Raw genomic sequence first — 27,561 nt, 5'->3', positions numbered from 1 at the left:
TGGCAGACCTGTTTTCGACAGGAAGAATCAACCCATTATCTTTTTACTTTTATTGATAGGATGCTGGAGGAGAGCTAAATGGAGGTTAGCCAGTGATAGCTATTAAGGTCAAGCACATAAATATACACTTCTCTGACATGCTGATAGGCTGTGCACAGGGCCAGATTTTATTCCCAACTGGTCTTACATGGGGATCAAAGCATTTCACTCTCTGATTGATCTAGTCTTATTGAGAAAACTAGTATTTTGATGTCAGGAGACAAAGATGAGTACAGCTGAGGGAGAATATCTGGCAGTGCATATGAGTGAGTGGAAAACCCCATTTATAAAAGTTGACAGTCTGCCATTGTACTGAGATCTGTGATGAGTCAAGTTCACTGCAGGGTGCCCTCTCTGCTTATTGAAGCAGCTGATATACAAATTAACCTTGGTCTAAGATTTTCTAATTTTATTCCATTTCTAATTACCGCCCTCACAATTTTTTTAAGACTGAAAAATGCAGCAGCTAAAAAAATTACAATTTTACACTACACAACCACTTTGTATTTTGGAATAATAAACCGAGTTCATACTTTTAGATTAGTCCCTTATAATATTCACAAGTATTAGAACAAGAAACTTTTCAATTCAAATGTTTACTTTACATAAATTAGCAACCCAATTTTCAATGAAAAAAAAGACTTTTACAATTCATATTTTTTCATATATTCAAGTCTTTACAACCAGTCAAAAAAAAACCCAACATAAAATCAAAACAAAACACTGCGCTCGCTTGCATTCTGACTTTCATTCTCATTCTGAAGCTTCAACTTGGTAGAGATGGATGGAGTGACGCTCAAACCAGCAACCCACTGATTACAGAACTAATTCCTACCACCAACATGGCCATTGTACTGATTTGCCCATAAATATGTTTAATACTATTAGTAGTATTTGATATGTTTTTTTTGTCTTGTAATCTAATGCAAGAGCAAATAGGTTTGTACCTTCATTTTTTTTTTCTTCTTCCAGAAACCGCCAGTAGGTGGTTTAGTTGCTTACACTCTGTGGTTTACACAAGCCACAAAAAAAGAGAAGAAGAAACCGTAGCTAGCTGCAGCACAGATTTTGAAAAAACAAAACAAACAAACAAACAAAAAAGAAACCATGATTTATGATAAACGTGCATAAATTCCAGTAATGATTGATGGAAGAGGAGATAAGTGATCTGACCCTTGCAGTTAGATCTGTTTCTGCTGTGATTTTCTCTGGTGAGTGATGAATGTTTGCGAACTGAAATTAAGCTAATGCTAACTAGCGTCACTGTTCCAACAAGGGGGGTGGAGAGGATAAAATAAAACCAATGGATAAATGTGTAAGTCTTGAACAATAGAAATGTTTTCACTGTATTTCGCTGTTTTTCGTTTTGTACAAATTTATAGTGTTCATGGAAACACTAAACAAACAAGTGGTAACTATACTTGTTTGTGCTTAGCCTCCTTTTTGAACTCAGATTTATGGAAACTACATTTGTCTGAAATCAAAATTTCTCTGCTTACTTGTTTAGTTACATATGTTGGTCTTAGTTTTACTGCAGATTATCTTGCTGGTATACAGCTGCATGGGTACTTTTTCGCAATCTATACCTTTCCTGAGATCTATTATTAAGTTTCTGCTTGACAACACATCCTGGAACCATTTGTAAATTTTTCATGACTCAAACTTTCCAATAACTTTACAAACTGTGTCAGGCATTTCAAGACCTCCACAGATTGTCTTGTGGGGATACTGGGTGTAATATTTTCTGCTAATAGATTTTTTTTCTGTTTCAGCTCAACAGCTCTGCTTTAATATTAGACCACAAAGCTCCTTGTTTCCAGTATTTTCTTGTACGTTGGTTCTGTTCTGAAAGCATGGTGTTTCTCTCGTTGCTGAATAACTACCTGGTGGTGGTGGCTATAGGCACCCACTGGCAGTTTTCTGTATAAAACCCAAAGAATGTGATTACTGTAGATTTTATGTTTACGATGCCATATTAGAGGTTGGTATCGAGACTAATTCAAGAAATTAGTGCATGATGTTACATGGAAAATTTTTTATTTAATTTTTTTAAAGCTCTTCATAGGCCCTGTAGAGTCTCTCCACATAGAGGGGTTCCCTGATTTTGTCTAGACCAGTGCTTTTCCAAGTGCAAGGTGTAACAAACATAGGGGGTGCCATAGCTCTTCATAGGCACCATGCCTATACCAGAGACAAAACGGACACATTTTTAGTACCTAAAGCTATGGTGAATAGGGTGCATTCACACCAGCTCTGTTTGGCCAGTTGGGGACAACTCCATTTTGTTTGCCTAGAAATGCTGCTTCACTTGACATGACGCCAGCTCCGCCCCCATGCGCCCCATCACACTGTTATTAAGGCAGACTAACTGACCTCAATGTGGTAGCCTAGATGTTTTTTGAGTCATGTTTGCCTTACAAACCAACACTGAGGCAAAGACGGCGGGCAAGAAAATTCTGTAACTAGTCCTATGTCAGGTCTGTAAGGTTATTTGCAGGAAATAACAAGGAAGACAACTATAAAGCCCAAGAGGACAAATGAGGGACAAAAAAGTCTGATTGGATGTGAACGCTGCGGGACAAAATGGGTGAATAATTACTTAAATAATACCGGCTTGTGAAAATAGTATCAAACAGTGTTTAAATGCCAATATAGCAGTTAGCGCAGTCTGTTTTCATGTTGCCAATGGGCTACCGTTGGAATCTACACACATTAAATCCAGCATAACTACCTTCACTTATTGATCTGGAAATGATTAGATGTTTATCATTGTTATTTTAAATTAACTGAGTTATGAGTCGTTAGCATGGAGCTATCAGTAAGTATTGTTATGACAAAAACTGGGATATTTACTACCAGTTACCTTCGTGATGCTGACTAATATGGTAGTTCCCGTCAATCAGTTTCATTTAACTGGACGAGAGGTGGGCTACAGTCCATGATCCATTTCTTGAGTTATTCCAGACTCCTTTTTGATTTTGGAAATGTAATAAACAGTATTCCTCCCTCTATATGTTCTGGGTGACGCCTGTCGGGATTGCATATTACCCACTGACAACTTGGACTGTGATTACCTATTATTTTCCTCAAAATCTCTCTGACTGCAGTGTGTTTTCTATGATAGATACTGGCAATATTGTCGGAGTACTGTACTTGGAAGACTGATTGGTCAGTTGCTGACAAGTGCCCTGGAATGTCTGGGGGAGGATTGCTCTACGTCAGCCAAGGGGCGGCGCTGGCGTCATGTCAATTAGGGAGGTGTGAATGCAAAATCAAACACACTCTAATACGGACCAAAAAAGGAAACTCTGATCTCCCTAAAAATATAGGTCTCAGTTTGGTGGAAGTAAACTTTGGTGTGGTTCCAATCTCTATGTGAATGCCAGAGAGTCTAGAAATCTCTCCAAAAGCAGGAAGCAGTCCAGGACATTCTGATTAAATGCAGCCAAAATAATTTTGTGAGTCTAGTGCTAATGGGAGAAATGGAATGTGATCTTTTAACAAAGATAAAAGGAAATAAAAGTACAACATCTAAAATTTGATGGGACTTCATTTTTGTTTATGTTTTGTTAAGAAGGAAGTTGTGGAAGTGTCTTAAGAATTTTTTTGTGCCGTTTTCTTCAGTGGTTCTTGATGCGACTGCAAATGAGGAGTTGAACAGGTATCTTGTAATGCTTAGTTTGTTTGACCTAGCCCAGTTTGAATTTGAACCATACCAGTTGAAAATGTGACCAATATTGCATTTTTGAACCAATTGAACCAAGTCTACTGGACTATAGGAAGACAGAAGGTCTGATCTTAAAAGATTCCAATAAAACTGGTTGTGCAAGCAGTTTGAGACAAAGAGTCTTTCAAAGTTATTCTGGGAAAGTATTCCCCCATCTGAGTGCAAGTGTAGCAGGAACTTTGCAGAAGAATAAATTCGAGATTGGGGAATTTCATTAAATGCAAGCATATTTCTCTTGCTTTGATTCTATTTCATTTTGCATATTGGAATTACTTCCAGTTTCTATTGGCTTTCTAGCTTTTGTTGAACTGGTTTGTAAAAGCATTTATGAAAACAAAATTAGGAACCAGAAGCAGAGACACACCTGTTCACATGGGTTTTTGGACATTTGTGTTGGGTCTTATTAAAAAAAATAATTTCCAGAAAGTTTTTCTCCCTTATCTTGATTTCATGATCTCTGATAAAGAATAACTAATAACTTTTTGACTTTAACAGATGGCCCATTGTCTCCAGAACCCCTTCGTGTCCCAGTTGCATGTTACAGTATAGGCAGATGGCAGGGGACAAAGTTCCATCAAGCAGAAAACGATACAAGGTATTTCACATAGTAGCTACAAACAGATGTTTTGCACTGTTGTCACCAGCAATGACCTCCTCATGCACATTATCATTAGATGCCCGCTCTTCTGACTGTGGTTGCCATCTTGAATTAGTGATGGCCGAGTGTGCACAGGGCCTTCCTGTCTCCCTGTCATCTCTATGGAGACTTAGGAAGTGTATCTCGCCCACAGCTTGTGCCCACATTTCACATCTACTCAGCTTCATGCCACACCATTCCTGTAGGCTGCCACAGAGCACTATTCAGCACATGAAACCAGGCAGACTTAATAAACATGATCAACCCTCTCATTCCTCTTTATTTAGAGATTTAAAAGTCCTCTGTTGCTCTAAGTACGACAGCGGGGAAAGCTATTTTCCTCAATATGACATTTTAAATTGAGGTGCAAGTGCAGGCCAGCATATTTGTAATTCAAATTTCAGAGGATTGCACAGAACATTTCTTAAGCTGCTAACTGGCATGCTGCAAAAGTCAAGTAATGGGAAACTGAGTGACTTTTCTTCCCCCCTCTGCTCTTAGTGTGTCCACTGTTGAAGACTGTTAGAACCAATAAGCTTATGACTTGGTTCTAAATTTAGATACTTAACAAAGCTTTTAAGTTTAATGAAATGAAAGTGGTGTTTCTAAGTTATAAGACATAAGTATTAGATACATTCATGGACACATGGCATATGACAGAGTAAGAAAACTGCACATAAAATGGGAACTTAATGAAAGCAGGAAACATGATAAAGGCTTGTTTAATGCTATCTATTGAGATGTACTGGTACCGAAACATTTAAAGTGTTTGTTACTGGCAATGCACCACCAAACATTGTGCATTAAACTGGTTGCATTGAGAGATTATGGTCTTTTTTTTTTTCTAAATAAATATCCTTTGGTTCTATTGCATAGAGACTTGGTAAGGATTTTTTTTTCTCAGTAGCAAAGAAAGCATCATTTTACTGCCAAATTTACTTTACTCATTGGCATGAATGTTTCCCAATCCTTTCATGGGCTCGTGGACGTGCTAAAGGCTCAAATTTACATATTAATCATGGAATAGTACAAATTTGGACCATCAACTTTTGTGATAGTTTAATAGAAAATACAACCAAAGACATTCACTCAGTTTATTTGAACACAAACTTGGACCCAACCCAATGAGAAAACAGTTCTAACCACAGCTGGTATTCATCCGCTGGGTTTTACCAAGAGAAATGTCAGCACAGCAATCTACCTGGAAAAGCACTTCATGCTTCCCTCTGCTGACAAGCTTTATGGAGATGCTATCATAGCAGGACTTGGCTCCTACTCACAAAGCCAAAAGCACCAATATCTGGTTTATTATGCTATCACTGTGCTTGATTGGCCAGAAAACTGGCTAGATATAATATGTGGAAGGGTTTATCAGAAACACTTGCCCAACCATTCAAATTCTTAATACTTCAGCTGTATCACAGCATGATCTTGCAATTCAGCATTGATGGAGTCAATAATGCAAAATAAGACCTGACAAAGTATTTTATGCATTACTGTACAGTAAAGCTTGATGCCGCTATCGCCCAACTGTTAAATTCCGACACTGAAGTCGAGGAATTTGATGGATTCGTAGAAGATGAATGATTGAAAAAGTGAGTGTACTTTTTTGTGTAATATTGACAGTTATTGTTAATGATTTGAATAAATTCTGACCTATCCGACTACCGTATTATGTTTCGCTTTATGCACCTTGTAATACTGTGTGTCTTATATATGAAAATACATCTGTTCACTGATACTGCATCTTATAATCCGGTGCGCCTTACAGTCCGAAAAATACAGTACTTATCTCAACAATTAGTTTAAAGACGTAGGTAAAATTACTCCAACTTTTCTTGTAAACCTGTGAAAAGCTTTTATCAAAATGTTTTCTTGATTGAAATAGTTTTGTCAGTTGTTTAATTTTACGTACAAAGACATCAAACAGAAGAAGTGAACAAGGCCCTTTAGGAGGAATATGACAAACTTTATTTGACGCACCAACCAGAAAAAAAAACAAACAAGCAAATTATTATTTTGACAGCAGCTACGTGATGAAAGTCAAATGAAGAGAAGATTGATGTACTGATGACACCAGTCATACAATATGTATATATTCATCATGACATTTAGCTCCGCTCAGTTGGAAAACTTCCTCACTTCTGTTCCCGTCAAGGAATTTTTCCTTATTCCCTTTGGAGAGTTTACCTTGTTTGACATTTAAAGTCAACTCAGAGCAGAACACCAGGTGAAAAAGGCCTATTGGGGGTGTGAGTGGGTGAACTGTGCAAGGAGGGAAACTTCTGTTCGTGCCATAGCCGTTATGATTATGCAACTGCTTGCAAAATAAGTGATATAATACCTGCAACATATTTGAAATTACAACTTGTGTGAATGAAAAAAACAAATATTTTAGAGGACACACTTTAGGATGAAGAAATGACAGTGAAGGACAAATGCTATATTTTACTGTTGCCTCTAAGAGAACAAAATGGGCAAAAGCAACAGGAAAACAGGCTGTTTTATTCAGCAAAATACTCATTGATAAGCAACCATTCACAGCTGCAACAGACAGACTGCAACCAAACCCATTATTCAAGGCTTTGACATCTTTTTGTATGCAATTTTTCATTATCACCCCTCATGTTATCGTGTCATCTTTTTTCTTGCTAGATCACGTCATCTTATCATCCTGAGCCTCTGTGAGCTGTTTCTGTAGCCCAGCCTGGCTGGCGGAGCTTGAGTGGATATCTCAAACTTTCCTTATTAAAACAAAAACAGAGGTGAGACCATAGGAAGACAGACCTGTCAGAGCAGCTGGGTTTGTTCATCATCACACTCGCATATTGAGCAAATAAGTGTCAGTGGACTTAAAATGAGTAGTTAACAAAAGACATTTTTGTTTGGGGTTTAGGGTGTGTTTATGTGTTTCACATCTCCTTTTGCCCACTACTTTCTTATTTGAGACCACTATCTAAATTCCACCAGATATTCTGGTGGACACAATCTACACTACTGTGGACATCATTTTAATTTATATATTTTATTTGTATATTTACCTTTTACAAATACATATACTTATGTGTGTGGTATATGAGATCTGCAAAAAAAGAGAAAACTGACAAAAATTATCCATGATACTATATCTTATCACCAAAGCAACCATTGCTGATGTAATTTGATGCATTCTGATGTGTCCTCCTGTCTCCTGTTCACCTCTGTTAATTTTCTATGGCAGTTGGTCTATTTTTGCTGAACTCCTTTGATTAGGTTTTCATCCAGCTGTGCTGCATTTTCTTGATTAATTTCACCTGGTTCAGTAGTTTTAAGCCAGTCGGTTGCATTTCGTCCGTGTCATTTCCTTCTGTTTCCATTCAATTTTTCCTACAATGACTGTTGCTTGACCTCCTGTTACCATTGATTTTCTGTTATCGTATGGCATCATCATCCATAAATGTTTGATTTTTCATTAGTCTTAGGTTTTCTTGCCTGCTCTTGAATCCTACTCAAAGTATGACATCGTAATTACTGTTGACACTGCTGCACATCTACAGTTTTCCTTATTGGGGATGCAGCTAATCAGGAACAAGGAAAATGAATGCTGCTTCTGGATTGTGCCTAAGTATTTCAGCTTCTCAAGCTGAACCTTTATTTTCTAATAGTTTAGATACGCTCATTCTAGAAATTTTCATCCATCCATCCATCCATTTTCTGTACACCCTTGTCCCTAATGGGGTCGGGAGGGTTGCTGGTGTCTATCCCCAGCTAACGTTCCGGGCGAGAGGCAGGGTCACCCTGGACAGGTCGCCAGTCTGTCGCAGGGCAACACAGAGGCATACAGGACAAACAACCATTCACACACACACTCACACCTAGGGAGAATTTTAGAGAGCCCAATTAACCTGACAGTCATGTTTTTGAACTGTGGGAGGAAGCCGGAGAACCCAGAGAGAACCCACGCATGCACAGGGAGAAAGACTCCGGGCCGGGAATCGAACCCAGGACCTTCTTGCTACAAGGCAACAGCTCTACCAATTGCGCCACTGTGCAGCCCTAGAAATGTTCAAATTTTCCCAAATATTTTGGAGTTATGTTTTACAAAAAAAAAAAAAAAAATCTGCAAATTGGTGAAACCTCAAACACTGAACTGTATAAAGACGAGAGTCCACTGTAAATAAAAAAAAAAAAAAATTCTCATGGGGTTAAACCAGCGCTTCTCAATTCCAGTCCTCAGGCCCCCCTGCTCTGCATGTTTTAGATGTACCTCTATTCCAGAACAGCTGATTCAAATGACTGCATGACCATCAAGTGTTGCAGAAGCCTGTTAATCACCCACATATTCAATCCAGGTGTGTGGCAGAAGAGAAACACCTAAAACATGCAGGGCAGGGGGGCGTGAGGACCGGAATTGAGAAACACTGGGTTAAACCAACAGGTACAGCTTGCATCTTAGACATCAGTGAGAAGGCTTACAAATTAAGAAAACATAGCACTACCCCAAAATCACACCAACAGCTATCTTTAGCTTTTCACTTGCTCCCCGCCACTGTCTGTGCTGTCTATAGCTGTCCTAACACTGTCTGTAACTGCCTGCAGCAGAAACAGCACAATCCTCAAGACTTTTTTTTTTCCAGCTGTTTTCCTTCTCCTGTCTCTTTTTTTTGTGTGGGCACTTACACATGTGCATACATATGTGTACCAGACAGGAGCATGGTCATTATCCGTGGGGAAGTTGTGCGATAGCAGTGAAGCATGATGAGTGGGAGGTGTATGATGCTGGCGTGCCACATCCATTCTTCTGGGTTTCCAGATATCTTTGGCCCCGAAGCGAAAGTCTCAATACTGGACATCTCAGAGTCATGGGGCACAGGGTCACAGTGAGATGAGATCTCTGCTTCTTCACTGAGGCAAATGACTCTCCTCCCTTTCCCTACACACACACAGAGACATGCCTACATACACAAAATTGAACAACTTTCCCTTTAATGCAGATGGAATCAGATGCAAACCTCTAAGATGAATTTAGAGAATGTCCCTTCGCAGACCTGCATGTGTGCAATAAAATCTTTAGAATCAATGAATTTCATAAAGTATAGTTCAGCAGTCTGTGTGTTAGAGGTAAGGATTATGATGTCACAGCATGACTTTGTATACACAAGCACAAAAATTACCACTACTGACCTGTTTAAAATGTTTAGAACTTCATTTCAAGTCAATGCACATTTTATTTTACATGATTTTCTATTACTGACGCCATCAAATGAAAAATGCAACTGGCATGCCATTAGTCAAGGCTCAAATATTGTAAAACACCAACAGGAAAACATATTCTAAAAATTAATGTGTGCTACTAAATCATCCAGAAGTCTAAAAGGCTCAAACTGCCCAATTGTTAATGGGAGGAAAATGCCTCCTGGCTTATTCAGGAGAAACACTGAATCAATTTAGGTTATTGAAAAATGGATATTTGTTTTTAAGAATTTTCTTAAGACTATATTTATGAAATATATCATTTTACTGATCAAACAAGAAAATAAATTATTCCATCATAAATAAATGTAAATTAAACTGTGAAATACTGACTGTCCCATTATGAATTAGCACTGACTATAAGCCATAGTTTTAGGATCAAATAAAAAAAAAAAAAAGAAAGATCTCTAAGTCATGAATAATTAAGAACAAGAGCAAAGGTACAATAGATTTGATTTTGTACACATTTCTTTTATTTGTTTGCCCCTCAGACCTATTGTTGAGCAATGTTTTGTTTCTCTTTGTAAAAATAAAATCCCCTTTTTAAAATACATGGAAAAAAACTAGATGTGTACCTCAAGGGCTGAACTGCAAGCTATCTTTTTTTAGTTTTTAATGTTTTATGTTGTAGCTGAAACCAAGTCAGTTTTTACTTTTATTACACAGAACCCATTTTTGTGTTTGGAATGAAATAAGTTTAGCACTGTAACATTTATCCATCCATTTTCCGGTCAGGTCAGACGGGTAGAATTTCTCAACAGGCAACAGACGAAGTATGAGGTACAACTTGAAAATTACTTTTTAAATCACCTAAACCAAAACTGAAAGAATTTGATCTTTTCAGTCCCCAAGCTCTTCTATGGGGATGTTGTTGAGAAAAGGAATTATATTTTTGGGAGGTGGTATTATTATAAAAGAGTCGCATCAAAGACAGTAAATTACAAGGAGCAGAATACAAAGAAAACCATTTTGTTTGTGTGCGTACTCTGGGTTTTGGAGGAAGTTGCTGTTTTGACAAATGATTGTGATTTTTCAAGGTGCTCATTGTATGAAATTCAACCAGTGATTGATTCCCACTTGTAGAAGGGGAATGACAGTTGGAAGATTATCGGTTTGCTTGCTCCTTCTCTTTTCTTCTCCTCAGGTAATTTTCATGTTGTAAATTGAGTTATTGATTCAGGCCCTACTCTGTTTGTCCTCACCCCAGTTCATCATATTTGGAAAAAAGCAGGACCAGAAACCTCAGTGAGTGTGACATCGCATAGGGGAGTATGATCAATGGCTGAAATATGCCATGATGTTTTTAAAATTACATTTATTTGTTATTTGGGTTTTGGTTTGAATTCCCTCTTGTCTATTGACTAAAAATAGTTTACCCTGAAAATGTTTTCATTCCCATGTTAATTATTTGTGTACAAATGCTAATTTATAAATGTCAATTTGTCACTTTCTGATATTAAAGTTACAAAATGTGAAGACATATTACCAAAGCCAAGCTACTTTTTAAACTGATACAATGTTGTTGTTTTTTTTTTTTAAATTCAAATCTGGAGTTTGGAGCAATTAGATCCAATATTGGTAATAGACATAATTTTTCTTGTACTGAATGATCTTGCATGATTTTATAATATGAGGCACTTTGACCTGCTTTGTTACTGAAATGTGCTACACAAACCTGATTGATTCACATACGCTGTAAAACACATAGCCTTGGTGTGTCTCCATGTCTTTAGATGTTGTGAAGTTGAGATATTGTAACACACCAAATTTATTACCAATCAACAGCGTAGTAGGCACATGTCCTCTATCCCAAAAGCTTTGTCTGATTACCCAACACCCTTATCTGCTATTCTTTGTTGCTGCTTGTTCTTTATTATTCCCCATGTCCTTCCTCTCTTTACCCTCATGATTTCAGCTATCATTAATTCTCTTTTGTCACACAATACTCATTACAATTTGTCTTATCAGCTGCATGTCCTTTGAGTCCAAGTGCCCTTTTTGAATAAACAATGCACCCTGAAAACACTTCAAGAATACTAGCTTCAAACAATTTGTTTTATATATAATAAGCTTATTGTATTTTATTTGAATGTATTTGGGTAAACAGAACTATGTAATTTTACAAATATGTAATAAATGTTAGGTGAAACTAGAAAGACCTTTGAATTTTTACAAATAAAAGTGTGATTTGTGGATGCATTTATTCATCAGATTTCTTCTTATGGATGGAGCTTAATGCAAGGCAATCCTTATAAAAATCATTAAATGTTGCAACAGTCTTAAGACTGGAACAAAAATTTATTTTCTGGAAAAAAACAAAATAAAAAGTCTGATGTGTTCTTCCTTCCCCAACAAGCCATTATTCTAAATAATATATGTCCAAGTCATAGTCCTGACTTACTTCTCAGAAAAACTAAAAGCCATATTTTGATATATCACCTAAAATCCTAATAAATACATTGAATACTTCGGCAAAACACTATGGATCCAGACATGTTAATAAAAACAACAACAACAAAAAAAATATCCATTTATTTGTTTAAATAAACACAAGTTTTGCAGAAAATCTTTGCTCCACATTTTCTGGAAGATATTTCTGTGAGTGCAACTGCTTGCTTATTCTTCCTAAGATCACAAGCAATGTTTAAAATTAATGTTACAGTTTAATGCTTTGCAGCAGTGTTAGCCCAGAGCTAATTTTCATCTACAGTCCCCTGGGTGATCATCAAAACTTCAACTCTCTGACACAACAACAAAGCAAATTAGACAAGCAAGATAAACCACATAACAGAAATTACACACAGATATGCACAGCTCAGAAGTACGCTGACACACACCTTATTATACCACAGTTTCCTCTGGCAGTATGACACCAAAATTAAAGGCAGAGAAGAAAAGTTCATCTCTTGTCAGCCTTCTGCTTAAAGATGTTTCTGAAATCTGTTAAATGAAAATCTAAATTATGTCCAAATGCCACTGAACAGTACTAGTCTGGGTGTGACTGTGGCCAAGTGGCCATCCAACAGACTGTGATGTCATGCTCTAGCAAAGCTGCTGCTGTCAGATCACTCAGCAGTGGACAACAGCACTAGTGAGAATATTTATTAAAATCAGTGCTGTCTGCAAGAGTTTGTGATGCTCTCATAATAAATATTTCCAGACGCCCGTTTCAAAATGGCTTTGAACTGCATTTTTATTCCGAGACAAATTAAACATCACACTGATTTAGGCTTCTAAAGGAAAGAGATGCTAAATGGAAGAAGGGTAACTTTGTAATTACTGAGAAGTTTTTCATCCATTGATCTCTTCGGGGAGTAAAATTAGCACCGACTGTTGTCTCTTTGCGCATTCTGTTGCTATTTGAAAACACGACAGCTTTGTCTGTGAAGTCACCGGCATTAATGTTGGTGTTAAATTTATGCCCAGTTGTTTAAATCTATTTAAAGTAAGCTTGTATTTCAGCTCAGTCTTGCTCTATTGGATTTACTCACTAAATGTGCCATCTTGCATGAGCTACAAATCCACAGTTGCGCAGCACAGCAACCTTTCAAGAAATTAGATTTGTAGTGGGACATTTTTTTTATTATCATTGCTGTATTTTTCATTAATGCAAAGCCATGTGTTGGAGGCTTTCCACAGAGGTCACGGACTGTTCTTTATGACTGCCGCTGCACTGAGGGATATGTCTGCTTTTCAACACAGTAAAGAAGCCAAGAACACTGTTTTCGGTGTAATATTAAAGGACATATATAATAATATTTTAGATAAAGAAAACTGTTAAAGATTGCAAGCATCACATAGAGAACAACCATAACCAGATCTAACCAGATCCAAATCTGTGTGTGGGACACGAGTACTGCCTTATAGAAAAGCTTTGGGGCAACAAAATACTGGACTGGAATTCCGATATCTTTTATCGGATATAATCTGATACTAATTTTTTGGCTCATATCAGACTCATGTCAATATCAGGTCACTCCTATCTAGAGTCACACAGTCTAGAATCTGTGAATATATTAAAAACATGTTGCTAGCTTGAAAAGGAAGGTGTGAGCATGTCTTACTACCTACATCAACAATGCAAGAATTTTTGGAGACCTGGATGGTGGTAAATAAAGATAGAGAACAGATTCTGCTGCAAAAATGGCCTCTCTGCTGAAAACACTTGTTGCTCCAGGATTGTTTAACAATCTTCAATGTAAAGGCAGAAATGAGCCAAAGCTTAGTCAATGCAGTGCAACCCAGTTAAGATCATGGTTACAACCAATAGCTCAACCATACTAAACCACCAGACCACAATGTGACCATTAGTGCTGTGATGGTCACTGGTAAAACCGTTTTTCAAGTAAAAAATGTGAGCTGGACTTTTTTTTTCTTGTGTTTCAGTTGAAGCCTCACTTGAATGACATCTGTGTTTGCACATAGAGAGAGTGGGTGGAGCAGACAGAAGAGAGTGAAGCAGAAGTGAGAGAGTAGACACTACAGATCATCTTTCTGGACAGGTAAGATAAGTGACCACAGAATAGACAATACCATTTGGATGTATTTCATCAGGTTCAACTGCAAAGTGGTAGAATAGCCAAGGGTAAAAACCTGCTAAACAGTTTGAAATGTATTTGTGTTTACAAAGTTTGTACTGTAAAAGCTGCATTTAAAACCAAATTTAAAACTATTTAATAACTTTATTTCTGCAATCAAAAATGTGAGCAGCCATTTGGAAACTGAAAGAGCCTGTTCTTTTTGGTGAGCAAGATCATAAGAGACAACTCTCATCCCTAGTAACCACAAAAGTTAGTATTTATTTTCAGTAAAATATTAATTCCTTTTAAGAATATTTGATTTTAGCAGATTGTTGTTCTGCATGTTATAAAGCAAAGTAGAAGAATTAATAAATTTTTATTTCAACCCCCACACGTGTATCATTTATTTGAGGTGTTTTTTTTAAGGCAAAATATGTTGTTTTGAGAATGTTTGGTGTAGACAACCTTGCCTTTTTAGCAGTATAATATTGGGTTGCTGTAGAATAGTTTAGAACAGATATGTAGATAAAGTTAGATATGTGCGTCAATGGGTTCCTTTGTAGCATTTTCTGACACATGCAAAATGGGAAAGATGACCCACTGGAGGTTGTAGAGCAGTGACTCAAAAGGGCTCAGGTTGGAGATGTCTCACTTAAATGATTGGACTGAAACGCACTTTTAAATTTCTACTGTAGGATGCTGGTTGGCTGAGTCTCTAAGCTACTGCTCTGTCAAGTTCTGAATACTTTCTTGCTGAATACATCTCTATAAATGTTCACTTTATGAATTGATGTTTCATTATAAAGTTTGACAGTCAGTATTCTATTGGTGGTCATTGTTGTAGGCATTGGATACAAAATACATGACAGCTCTTTGGCAACATTTTACTGCCATATTTTCACTTTTTTTTCTTTCACACTTTCCCCCATATTTATCAGCTTTGAATATGAAAATAAATATAACTCAACACAATTGAAGGAAACATTTGTAAATATGATATGCTACTGCCCACATCTAATACAAAAGGCACTCCTAGATATTTTACCTAAAGTTATTGAATAGATATGTAAAATATTTCTTTTTTAAATCAAGGGAAAGATATGGATTCATTTGGTGTCAGTTTTGCAAATGTAGCTCAGAATTTTGAAGACAACATTGGCAAAAAGATTTATGTCTGCAGAAATTTATCCACATATATAATGAAAATATGCAGCATATAGCTGGTTTTCATTTAAAGAAGTCATATTTACATTTCCAGCTTAACGCATGGTCTATCACAGCTGCATTTAACTGATAAGGCACTTAAGGAACAAACCTGATGGCAGCTCTGAGACCAAAGACTAGTAAAATAGATTGACTGAATAAATCCTACGTCAAGCTTTCCATATCTTAATAGACCAGGGAGAGGGCAATGATTTACAACACAACAAGCCATGCAAGTCGTTCATGTGTTGATGAAACGTACTTGTGTGTTTGCCAAGCTCTGGATTTTCCTGTGCAGGAAGTCGTATTACTTTTTGCCTGAGTTAAGAAATACGGCGCCTGCACAACACATCTGCTCAGAGCCACAGAAGAACCCGATGAGAAATCAAATGAAGCTGTCTGCTGAGCCACCTTTTTCCACCCCCGCACATATTTCCAGCTTTCAATTGCTGACAAACTCCTGACTGTTCTTACCCTTAAGTAACTACCTGAATCCAAACAAAGTCACTTTGCTATTGGCAGTTCACTATACACAGGCTTTAGAAGATATATGCGTTTAAAACCTCTGAACTTAATCAAAAGTGAGATTCCCCAAATGAAAGTCTAAAGGTTTTTCCTCTCAATTCATTCAAAAGTGACATTTAAATAACAAACATTAAATTTAATATAGCTATTCAAGATACTGTTGAAGAATTCTGAAATAATACTGTTTATATAAATTGTCAAGATAATTGTTTTTTTTTCACCAATTCTGATTAAATAAAATATTGTGGAACATTTTATCTTTGTGATTTCCTCTTCCACAGATGTGTGGTGCCAAAAATCGACCTTGTAAACTTTTAAGTGTTTCTTTCTGTAGAGAGTATGCATCACTTTTGAGCAACCATAGCCAAAATTGTCTCTCAAATACATATTAATTCGAGCTCATTATGTTAGAAAATGTGTCCTTTTTGTCTCTAAATTTTAAAATATTAAATCTAACTATGTTCTGACTAGTTTGTGGACTTAATGGTTTGGGGATAATGAAGTAGTAATAGTAAAAAAAAAATTAATATATAAATTTATTAAGAGCTGACCTGCAGGGGAAAGATCAAAAAAGAAGAAAAAAAAAATGGTCTCGTATCACTTATGCTGCCGCTACCCATGAAAATCTGTCCTGATTTTCTAAGACCTTTGATCTGGGATTACATTTGGAAGCTGAGGAGAGAAGTAAGTGATCGGCCAGGGAGAACTCATGGTTCAGCCTGAGGTAGTCCAGACCTCTGAAGTCAATGCTGCCGCTGAAACTACTGAAAAGATTAAAAAAAAGGTTAAAGTGTAAAATATATTCAGAAAACTGTCTTGGAACACTTATGTGAGCTGAATCACAATAAACAGACTGTTTTTTACTGGTGTATGTCAGTCCTTTTTATTTTTTGGAATAGTTTTAAATTAAAATCAGCAGGTTGAGTGTAAAAGCAGCCCAGTAACATTTGTGCGCGGCTGCATAAATCACCTCTTTCAGTTGCACTAAAGGAACTCTGGCAGAAGAGCATTAAAAGTGATGTAGCAACCATTCTCACCCAGCCTCAGGCCTGACAGCTCACTGTACTTTAAGAAGATGTCACCTCCCCTCCAAGCGAATGCGTTATAGGAAAAAATTGCACCATATGTGTGCCACACGCCTCGCCTCAGGTCTTTACACTGAAAGGTGAGATGCCTGCTGAGGTCCCCTTTAGCTTACTGCTCTGTCCAACCTCAGCAGTTCTTTCTCTTCCAGCTAATATCCTCAGTGATTTAAATAAAGTCTCAGACATCTGCCATATATTTTTATTCACTTGTCAATTAGCCTGGAATAAATTGTCTGATTCTATTTTATCACGAGGATATTTTTTTTTCTCCTCTTCCCCCTCTCTCTTTTCCCATCAAAACACTTTGAATCAATTTCATGCCCTAAAATTGCTGTTTACCCTCTTGGGTGAGAAATCTCTCCGGATCCCACATGCTTCTTGAGCTTTCTCTTCCACTCTTACAGAATATATTTTTTAACAGATTTAGAAAGAAGCTTGTTCCTGTTCAGGGAAGATGTGGAGCCGATCGATTGCTCATGATAGGCCATAAAGAACATCTATTTCTGGAAATAATGAAAGACAAGCCTAAGACAGCTTCAATTAAGATTTGAATTACATTCCAAATATATTCAGATATCTATTATTTTTCTTTACATGTATGTAAAGATTGTATTTATTTCAGTAATTTCAGTTAAATATCCAAATTCATTCAGATCAATACCATACAGAACAGTGTATTTCAAAATTTTTTAAATGTTTTCTGAAGATTAAGCTTTTATACTGGACCAAAAAACAAACAACAAAAAACAGGTTTGTTTTGAAAAAATTACATGGATGTGTTATGGTCAGTATAGCATGAGGTGGGCAGTTGTCAACAGGAAAAACTGACAACCTTCACAGAGTGCAAGTAACAAGTTTACTGCCAAAAAAGCTCAGTCATTTCAACTCAAAAGTTCAATGGAAGGGAAAGTGTGATAGAAAAAGTTGAAGAAGCAACATGGATGACCAAATCCTTGGAAAAACTGTGAAGCAAAGCCTACTGCAGCATGCAGTCAGTGCTTCAAGTCACACAGATGGATAGAGAACACTGGCTTCAAGTTCTGTTAACTGTTTTACATGAAAGTAAGGTCTGGACTGTAGCTCAATGGTTCAAACATCTCTGTTAGATATATATAAAAAAATAAAATAATAATTTTCTAATTATTAGATCCCTGAGTCTGGAGGAAGAGTGGTAAGGCTCAGAATTTAAGTGTCTTCAAATTCCGTGTGAGGTTTCCACAGTTGGTGATGATTTGAGGAGCGATTTCATCTTCTGCTGTGTTTTATCAAATCCAATATCAGCACAGGGAATTTTGGATCGCTTCCCGCTTCTCTCTACAGAAAAGCCCAATGGAAATGCTGATTTAATTTTTCAGCAGGACCTGCCTACATTCCTAAAAGTACTAAAACCTCCTTTCATGCTCATGGCATTACTGTTCTATATTGGTCAGCCTGACCATAACCCATCAGGAGGTTTATGGACCACTGTCAAAAGAAATCTGAAAGACATCAGGGCCAGCATAGCTAAATGAAAGTCATAACTAAAGCAACCAAGGTTGGATAATTGCTTCCATGCCACACCCCGGCAATGTAGTAATTCATGCAAAATGAGCTATTTCTAAAATATTAATTTCCACTAGACATGACATGATTTTTTTAATGAATAATTTCAACATAAAAATAAAAACATGCATCCCTTCATGTGTTATGAATCTTTCTCATTTAGGAGTTTCACTTTTCAATTGGATTCTTGAAATAAATTAACTATTAATGATATTTTACCTAATTTTGCACATGTAAAAACTCTACATCAAAAGTCTGCAGCCTTTAAAGTACATATTTCCACCATAAAAAAAAAAAAAAAAGTCTATAATATAATATAATATTGCTGCCTATCTTCTACATTTATTCTACATGTATAAATATACATTAAATGTATATATGTTCCCACTCTGGGAACTGTCAAGTGAAAAGTGAAAAGCAAATCCTTCCGCAGCATGAACACTTTGCAGGAGTTTTTTTTTGTCTCTATAAAATCCTTTAATGTCCAGTAATCTATGCTGACATAGGATGACTATTGTTTGTGTCTATGCTTAATGATTTATTGGAGTATTGTGGATGACACTAATGAATATAGTAATAAATCCTGTAATAAACTGCATGTTTTCACTGAGATATAGATTTTTAAAAAATCTTTCTCTGGAAGTTGTAACCATAAAAGAGTCAAATGGGCTTTATAATGCGTGTTATTTCTTTCTGAAGCTGTTACCCTATTCAGACAATGATATCAAGCCAAATATTGTTTATCAAACGCAAGTCGAAAAGAAAACATGGATATTTTAAATGTTGTCCTCAGTAGACATTCTGTTATTATCAACACAAATTAATAACTGTTTTTTTTTTGTTTTTTTTCTTGTCCCCCCACTCCAGAAATTCCTGTATTTTGGCACCAAGACATATTATAATTTTAAACTTTTCAGGTTTCAAATGCACAAAAAAGGTCATCACACCTTTTCTATATTTAAAGTGTATATTTAATCAAAGCAAACACAGATTATTGGCACAATCCAGTATTCTTTAGCAATAATTTGTCTCTGTTGCCTTTGAAGAAAGCAATCCTATCATTTTATGTATTTTTGTTAGTTCTTTAACATAAATGTTTTTGTTTACGGTTGTACTGTGAGGAGCAAATACCACCCCATACTGTTCAGTTCCATGCACACTGTTTTTGAAAAACTGCTGACAGTCACTCTTTACCAGCATAATGTTTTCAGATGAAAAATTTCAACTTTGATATTTTGACCAACCTACTTCTTCTCTAACCTCACAAATATACTGCCATTTTACAAATATTCTTGAAAACACAAAAAAATTGGTTTGTTGACAATCTGCATAGACATTTTTTCTCAATCATACATAAGAGCCATGGTCATTTTGAGCATTTTTTGCACTTGACACCTTGATGCAAAACCATTTCCCCCGACTTTTATTTCATGTTGTAGAAAAACATAGCTCTGACTCATATTATTACAAAAGAAAAGAAGCATTTCATGGTTAACACTGCTGCTTTAGGTTGGACGACGTTGAAAACTAAACTACAAGAGAAAGTTAAGTAGAAAGAAGTGAGCGCTGGAAAACTGGAAAAAGAAATGGAAGTTGAGGGAGATATGGAGCCTGGAGCTGAATAGGTCACAGCTGCTGCTGTTTTGGTTACAGCTTCTGAAAAGGACAGTGATGTGTCTGATGGTAATAAATCTGATGATGTAGTTTGATATAAGAGCTGTGATGAAAAGGACATTGAGACCAACAGTAACTACTATTAAACAAGTGTAAATTGGTTCCATGCAAGTGCATTCTATGTTTTTAAAAAAACTGTCCAGCCTGAGACACTTCTAATTTTGCCATTTTGAAAGGAGTTGCTATTATTTCTTATTTTGCAAATCCTGCCATCTGTGTGACTAATAATGTTGGATATACGCTTTCATAGCTACAGATAAAAAGTTCAAAATATATTGTATAAATTGGTGCCACATCAGATCATCAGTCTGGGATAAGTGAGACATTTCCAACTACAGTTTCTATATAAAAGACATATCAAGCATGTTTTCACTGAGAAAACACTGGGATAAGTGAGACATTTCCAACTACAGTTTCTATATAAAAGACATATCAAGTTTAAATTGTGCAAAAATTATAATTTTTTTTTTTTTTGTGTGTCTTTCTAAATCTTTTAGGACATTTAATCTAACTGGTTAAAAGTGATCTCTTATCCTAGTTTCTCCATGGTTCAAAGGCAACTCCACTGATGTTGAAAGGTGAAAGATTTCACTCCAAGTCTACTGATTTTTTTCCCAAGACTGTGACTGGAAAAGGGCAGTATCTATTTATTTTTTTCCACACAAAGACTTGACCTTTTGTGCTCCCAGCCAGTCTCCCCTATGAGTCTTCTATTACCTCAGCAAGAGATTACCTGAGTTTCAAACTCGAAAGATAAATATTTCCACAGTTATCACAATCACTCTGTACAGAAAGACAGCAACCTGGCCTGTATGATATAGTTCTTTCCAAACCATTTAAGTTAGATAAGCTGGTGTTGTGTTGTTATGTTAACAGAAAGACACAGGAAAGCAGATCATCTGTCATGTGCAACATGAGCCCCAAAAGAGCATATGGTGACATTCAAGTACAAAAGCCCTTTAGGTGAGTAAACAACACAGCAGACCTTCACACAGGACACATTTTTCTGTGTTTTGTCATTTAATTAAAATGAGTTTTCTCCAGCAACACCTTCTTTTGGCCACTTCACTAACAATAACTGTGAGAATGTTTTGTCTCAAATAAGAGAAAAAAAGATAATAATCTTCATATAACATTCAGTACAAGATCCTAGTGCCCTGAGCCGTGTTGCCATAAATAAACATTTTTCGTCAAAGTTGTATGTTTGTTAAAGCTAACATTAACAATCACTTTCTGTAAACAGATACAGATTGCTTTCTAGTGTCATCTGAAACATTTTGTTTAGGACAGTTTTATGTCTCACTTTTGATAACAGAATATGATTGATTACATGAGGTGTGACAGATTGTGACCCCTAATCAAATCTAACGATAAATGAGCATCCGTCTGCTGGGAGATGTTATTGGTTTGCCACAATCCTTTATGGTAGAATATGTTTGTAGTTTTTTTGTTTTTTTTGTTTATTATTTTCATTTTTTCTTAACGGGGACATAAAACAATACCTTTGTGGGTATAATTGACATATGGACAGTGTGAAATTTCATCTGAAGATTTCTCTTTCATACGTAAATATTTGTGTTTAAAAAACTAAAATGCAAAACTATGGAAAGATGAATGGGAAGAATGACTAGAACAAATTTTAAATTATTTAAAAACACTCATCACTAGAGCACATATGTTTCATGATTTGCAACATAAATTAATTTTATGAAATTTAGTAGCAAAACAATAGTCAAAGTAACATACAAAGTCTCTACCAATATAGTTTGAAAAAATAAATGAGAAATTGTTTGAAAAAAACAAAGTTTGTTGAGTTAGACAAAAAAGACTAATTCAAAATCTCCATAATGTAAATATGATTGATTACATAGGCTGGAAATCACAACTTTTCAATGGAAAAACAAAACTCAACTCCTGGCTGGTTGATAATAAACCATTCCATGAGAGGTGGCTTGGAAAAATGTGCTTACAAAATTGCGAGTGTGCAACTTGATCAGCACCCAAAGTCATACCCCAGGAGTCTCAACAAACACACATTGTACATTTACTTCTTTTAGTTCCAGAACATATAACAAAATCCACAAATTATCAAAAAAGAGGGGACTTGAAGAGATCATCCATCACGCCAGTACTGTGAATCCATTTCAATTCATTTTTAAAGAAGAAATAATAAAAATATTACGTAATGCACAGTATAATCCTAGTGAGTATGACTGCAAAGTGCATGTGATAAGGTTTTTATTCAGTAGATTAAGGTCAACAGTTTGGCATGTGCCAACAAGCTAAACTGAATCAAGACATTTATTCAACGCAAATAATATTGAAAAGATATAATAATAGGAAAATTATACTCTTCAAAGGGCTTAAGTATGAAAAGCTCTTCAAACAATGTCAGGAAATTGCACTGAAGTCCAAAATGTCACTATATATGGCAAGGCCACAATGCACTGTGCTTAGTTCCCCCCGCCCTCCGTTTATTCTTCTCAAAGGACTGTTAGTATGAAAACCGAATGGTTCATTACTGAATGCCTGCTGTGTTTTGTGCTGTTAGAGTTCTGTTGGTACATCTAAGGTGGGCTGTTTTTGTTAACCCTTGCCTGTACAATAAACAGGTCACCACTCTTGGGAAGTGATTATGCTCTAGCTCAGTTAATGGTCCTAGCTGACAGCATTTAATGAAAATTAATGGCCAGCTTTAGGATACCATGCAAACAAGTAGGACAGGATCTGTATTTCTCTGGCTCCAAGATGCTTTTTATTTTAAAGATAAAGCCACATAAAACAAATAAATAAATGAACCAATACTGCAGATTAACTCAACAAAACACAATCAAAGATACATTTCTTTCTAATTACGGTCATTAAAGAAGTCTCACGCTTGCCAAGCATCTGATAAATGATTCGGCCAAAGTTTTTCCTTCCCCATATTTGGTTGGACCAGAAACAGAAGATCTTATTCTATGCTGCGAGAATACTATTAATGAGTATTAATCGAGCAAAACAACATGGAGTGAATCATTGATATTCTGACTTAAAATTGTAAATTGCATCTAGGAGATGTAATCCCAAAACTTTATGATCAGCTGTGTGCATGGACTATATTAACAGAGAAAAGTATGTGGCATGTGTTTTCATTTTGTCAAATGGATTTATATTTTTTTTTATTAACTTAAAGCCAACAAATTTTCATACTGCTGCTAAAATAATACTTGCTGTTACAGTTGTAGGAAAATGGACTGCTTTTGTAGTGTTTTTGTAAATTTTTCCTGGGCAATTTTTGGACTTACTTTTTTGACATTTGATTGGAAAAGTTGATTTGTAAAGTATTTGTACAGAAGAAAAAAAAAATCTTTTTGTTTTACAAATATTGCAATTAAAATCATTAAGTCACTGAATGGATCGGATGTAGAAGTTTGGTGAAGGAACGGTCCACTGAACTTAGATCAGTTCAGTTTCACAATGGATTCTTTCAGATGCCTCAAATCAGGATGCCTTCTAACAAATATTATTTATAATCTTTGATACTTTTATTCTGTTTGAAAAGATTTTAAAACTGTAGCTTATGAATAATTTGCTTTGCATATGAACTACCATAGATATTGATCTGTTAAGGAAGATTAAGAGCGGTCAAAGAACCAAGAAAGCAGTGAAATGGGCCTTTTTGTTGAATAATTGAAACTCTGATAAATGTGTGATGCAGCATATCAAAGCTTAAGGATGTGACTTTAAATAAAGATAACTGGAAAAGCAATTTAGGTATAGATTTTTTATTTGGATTTTCATCTTTTAGACTATAAAACAGTCAAGAACGGTTGAAACACAAACATTATTTTATGTTATGTGTGTATGTGTGTGTGGGAGGGTGGGGGGACTTTTTAATACAGTTTCCCTGAGGGAAAATCCCAAAGGGATTAATATAAATTTTATCTATCAAAAACAACCACAATGTCAAAAAAATCTTTCTGGTCAATTCAGAAGATCAGAAGATTTTATAAAATCTTGATACTGTTATCACTTTTGAAAAGCATTATTTCTAAAAAGTAATTTATTTACATAAAAGTCAGAATTTAGTAACTAATGCATGATCAAGAAGTTATTTCTCAGCCAGATTAACCTCAGTCCAAGAGCAATGAAAAGACGTTGTCTGATTTATGTTATTTTTTTAATGCAAATGTCAATGTGGTAATATATCTAGCAAAACATGCAGTTAAGTTCTTGGTGACATTTTTGATACTGGTGTACATTTATGAAGGCAAAAACCTGCTTTGAAACTGTTGCTCTTCAGTTCAAAACAGGAACTACTGCCAATTGCTGCATGTAAGCTATTGACTAATAGTAACTGCACAGAACTGCACTTCAAAACTCCAATCTATGATTTTCATTATTTATATATTTATCCCTTCATCATATCTGAAATTTAACTTTACCACATAATTCCTGAATGTGAAACATAATTTGTTCTGTCCCAGAAAATAATATTGTTGTGGTTTGTTTGAATACAGATTTGTTTTTATGTGTTAGATCCTTCCCTGTATATTTTTTAATCGACAACTTAATCATCATCTTCAGTCTTTTCTGTTTTTCTGCTTTGGGAATATACTCTCCCAAGCACACAATCCCAGCTTGAGTGAGGTCATAGCCAAGTTGCACCAACAATGTAGTGCTCTTTTAATTAAGATTGATTTTTTTTGTGTAGTGCATTTAAAGCATTGCATAAATTGTTAACCAGTCTGCAAATCATGCATAGTATTATATATTCCCTGAGGTGTTCCTGCTGCACAGAATTAAAGCAGCTTTGGTGAATGTGCAGAATTTGTAAATATTTAGACAGGGATAATAAAAGTACAGAAAGAAATATCTCATTCAGCAGCTTGATCACTTTTTCACAGCATGATTTAGGATTCAGAGTCTGAAGATATATCAGATCACAAATAGCAGTGAGATGTGTGATAGAAGTCATTTTAATGTGTTGACTGGAGAAACATGCATATTTGTTCCACTTCAGACTAATAATACATAATATGATCAGTCAATTTATCATAACAAATTATTTATCTATTATCTGGCTTCTTCTGCTAGAATCTGTCTTAAACTATCCCTGAGTGCATGTGAGGAAACAACAATCCATATCTCCTGACCTTGCATTGTATGGATGACTGCTCTGTATTGGTAAATAATCGGAAGCATGTTGACTCTCCAACAAAGACACTTCAGGCTTGTCCGTTGCTGCCTTTCTAATCAGAATCCCTTCCTTTATATTCTCTTCCTCTGTCGATCAGCACTGATTAATACAACTCCTTATAATGCCCTATTTAAACAGTTGCAGCAAAATCTACCTCATGACAAATTGCTGCATGTTTCTGAGGTAAAACACATCCCTTTGTACCAGGTCTGTTTGCATTCTATTCCCAGTCATCATATTAGCAGTCAATGCTTGCACTGAGCATTCAAAACCATCGCAAGCCATAGGTCTTGTTTTTGCTGATGCAGCCTGGCTGTCAGAATCATCAGTGTGTGCACACAAACAGTGGTCCTTCTGGAGGCATGGAAATGCGTACAGAGAAGACACACCACATGCGCATATAGAAGAAGGCAGAAAAAGACTCCCTATGTTCCTCTTTCTCTCTGCTGCTCTTTCTTTCTTTTCTCTGACTGTTTATCTTTCTCTGCTTCTCCCACTCCTCAGTACCTCATGCAATTCAGAGATGATCCTGTTTTCCTCCTATTCCAAATGCTCCAAGCCCCACCAAGCTGGGATTTGTGTCACTCCAAACCTTTTTACCCGTCTTCCAGCTGTGCAAATAGCAATGATAACTTTTACTGCATATCACAATACATCTGAGAAGCGTTTGATAAGTTAGACGTTAAATTAATAAATAGAACCACCACTCAACAAAATTTGCAGTGGAGTTACAGGGAATTACATGGTTCTTGCAACAGAAGCAATCCATATTTCTGCCAATATATGACTTTAATTTGACTGACCTGGATCAGTTCTATGCATTCTTTTTTTGTCTTTTTCTTTTAGTTTTAATGCTTATATACGGTATTATCCTCAGCATTTATGTCTCTCTATATTACCACTCTTATTTTGCTCCAACTCTACAAAGTCCCAAAGGAATTATGTGTACATGTTATCCCCTACATATTTATGAACCACATATTTCAATTACTCACAAATGGATATGCCCATCCATATGGATGGGCATATCCAAAGCTATCAAGGACTGATGATTAAAACTGATGAACTCCTCAGTTGCTCCTCTCGCTGTCCGACCTAACATACCTGTTTGTATCAAGCCTACACTGTCAATAGCTCAAACTGTGATTTGATCTCTGCCTCTAGGTCCTGTGATAATTACACTGCTGGAACATCAATAAGGATTTATTGGGCTTTGCTCCACGGTGCACAAAAGCGCTCCCCCTTAATCTTTGTGAGGCGAGAGCCTTTGAGTTGTTAGCAACACGTGCAAAGCTCCAACGTTCTTTTATCCTCAGCTAATCATTAGTGGAAATTAACATGAACTGGGGCGAAACGAGAGTGTGAGTTCTGTGTGAAGAAAAAATGTGAATGGGCGAAATGTTCTCAAAGCGCATGTTGGGTTTCCAGAAGGAATGAACGTCATCTGACCGTGAGGTGTGAGAGGGAGAAACGCACTGTAAACCAAATATTTACGGTGCAAAAGCTGCATCGTAGGTGGGAGAGAAGTACCCCTGCAGTATCGTTGGGATACATAGTGCTGTTTTTACTCCTCAACATAAAGCATGATGAACTGACATGATTCTTAAAGTCAGTATGCTAAACTCATTGTTTAGAGAATGCTTTTCAGTTTTCAGTGGAAAAACCCAGAGAGTTTTATATCAAAGCTCTTTGAAGAGATTTAATCCGGTGCCCTGGAGTCTCTACAGATGGAGCCCAGTGTTGCCTCCCGTGACGTCAGCTACTGCTTAGTAGATAAAATCTTGTGCTGCTCACTGAAGAAACTTAACAGTTGTGTTCCAAGCAAGGAACTTTTTGTCCTCCAAATACGGTGCAGAATGATTCTATGATGCAAAATGAACAAGCTTTATAGGAGCCAAGCTCAACTTGGAGAGGACAAAAGAAGTTGTTCCACCTTTTAATACATTTCTAAACTTCCACTTGTTTTTCTTCTCTTTTTGTGGAATAATATGGCTGTACACTGCTGGGGCTATAGTTACACATTTGTGGCATTAGTGTTCTCTATTGACAGTTACCAGACAGGAAATGAGTAGAAAGAGAAGGGGGAAGTGATGCAGCAAAGGTCTGAAGGTCTGGAATAGAAACAAGGACGACTAGGGACTATAGCGTCTTCATATGGGGCTACACAGCGCAACACCCCAGTGGCCGTATTTGAT

General features: G+C 36.3%; 1 protein-coding gene across 1 annotated transcript in view; it reads left to right on the top strand.

The window, feature by feature from the left end:
- The first annotated feature begins 1,050 nt into the window (after positions 1 to 1,050).
- LOC122847093 (leucine-rich repeat transmembrane neuronal protein 4) overlaps positions 1,051 to 27,561 on the top strand; it is a 152,944-nt gene continuing 126,433 nt past the window's right edge. The window contains exons 1-5 of the mRNA XM_044144452.1: positions 1,051 to 1,250; positions 4,262 to 4,361; positions 7,059 to 7,168; positions 14,061 to 14,137; positions 21,061 to 21,147. Of these exons, the coding sequence (XP_044000387.1) occupies positions 21,117 to 21,147 (31 nt within the window). The 5' untranslated portion in view covers positions 1,051 to 1,250; positions 4,262 to 4,361; positions 7,059 to 7,168; positions 14,061 to 14,137; positions 21,061 to 21,116. The remainder of the gene's footprint in view (positions 1,251 to 4,261; positions 4,362 to 7,058; positions 7,169 to 14,060; positions 14,138 to 21,060; positions 21,148 to 27,561) is intronic.

The sequence above is a fragment of the Gambusia affinis genome, linkage group LG17 (genome assembly GCF_019740435.1).
Source record: "Gambusia affinis linkage group LG17, SWU_Gaff_1.0, whole genome shotgun sequence".
NCBI lineage: Eukaryota > Metazoa > Chordata > Actinopteri > Cyprinodontiformes > Poeciliidae > Gambusia > Gambusia affinis.
The sequence above is the reverse complement of the archived record's forward strand: the minus strand, read 5'-3'. Positions and strand labels throughout refer to the sequence as shown.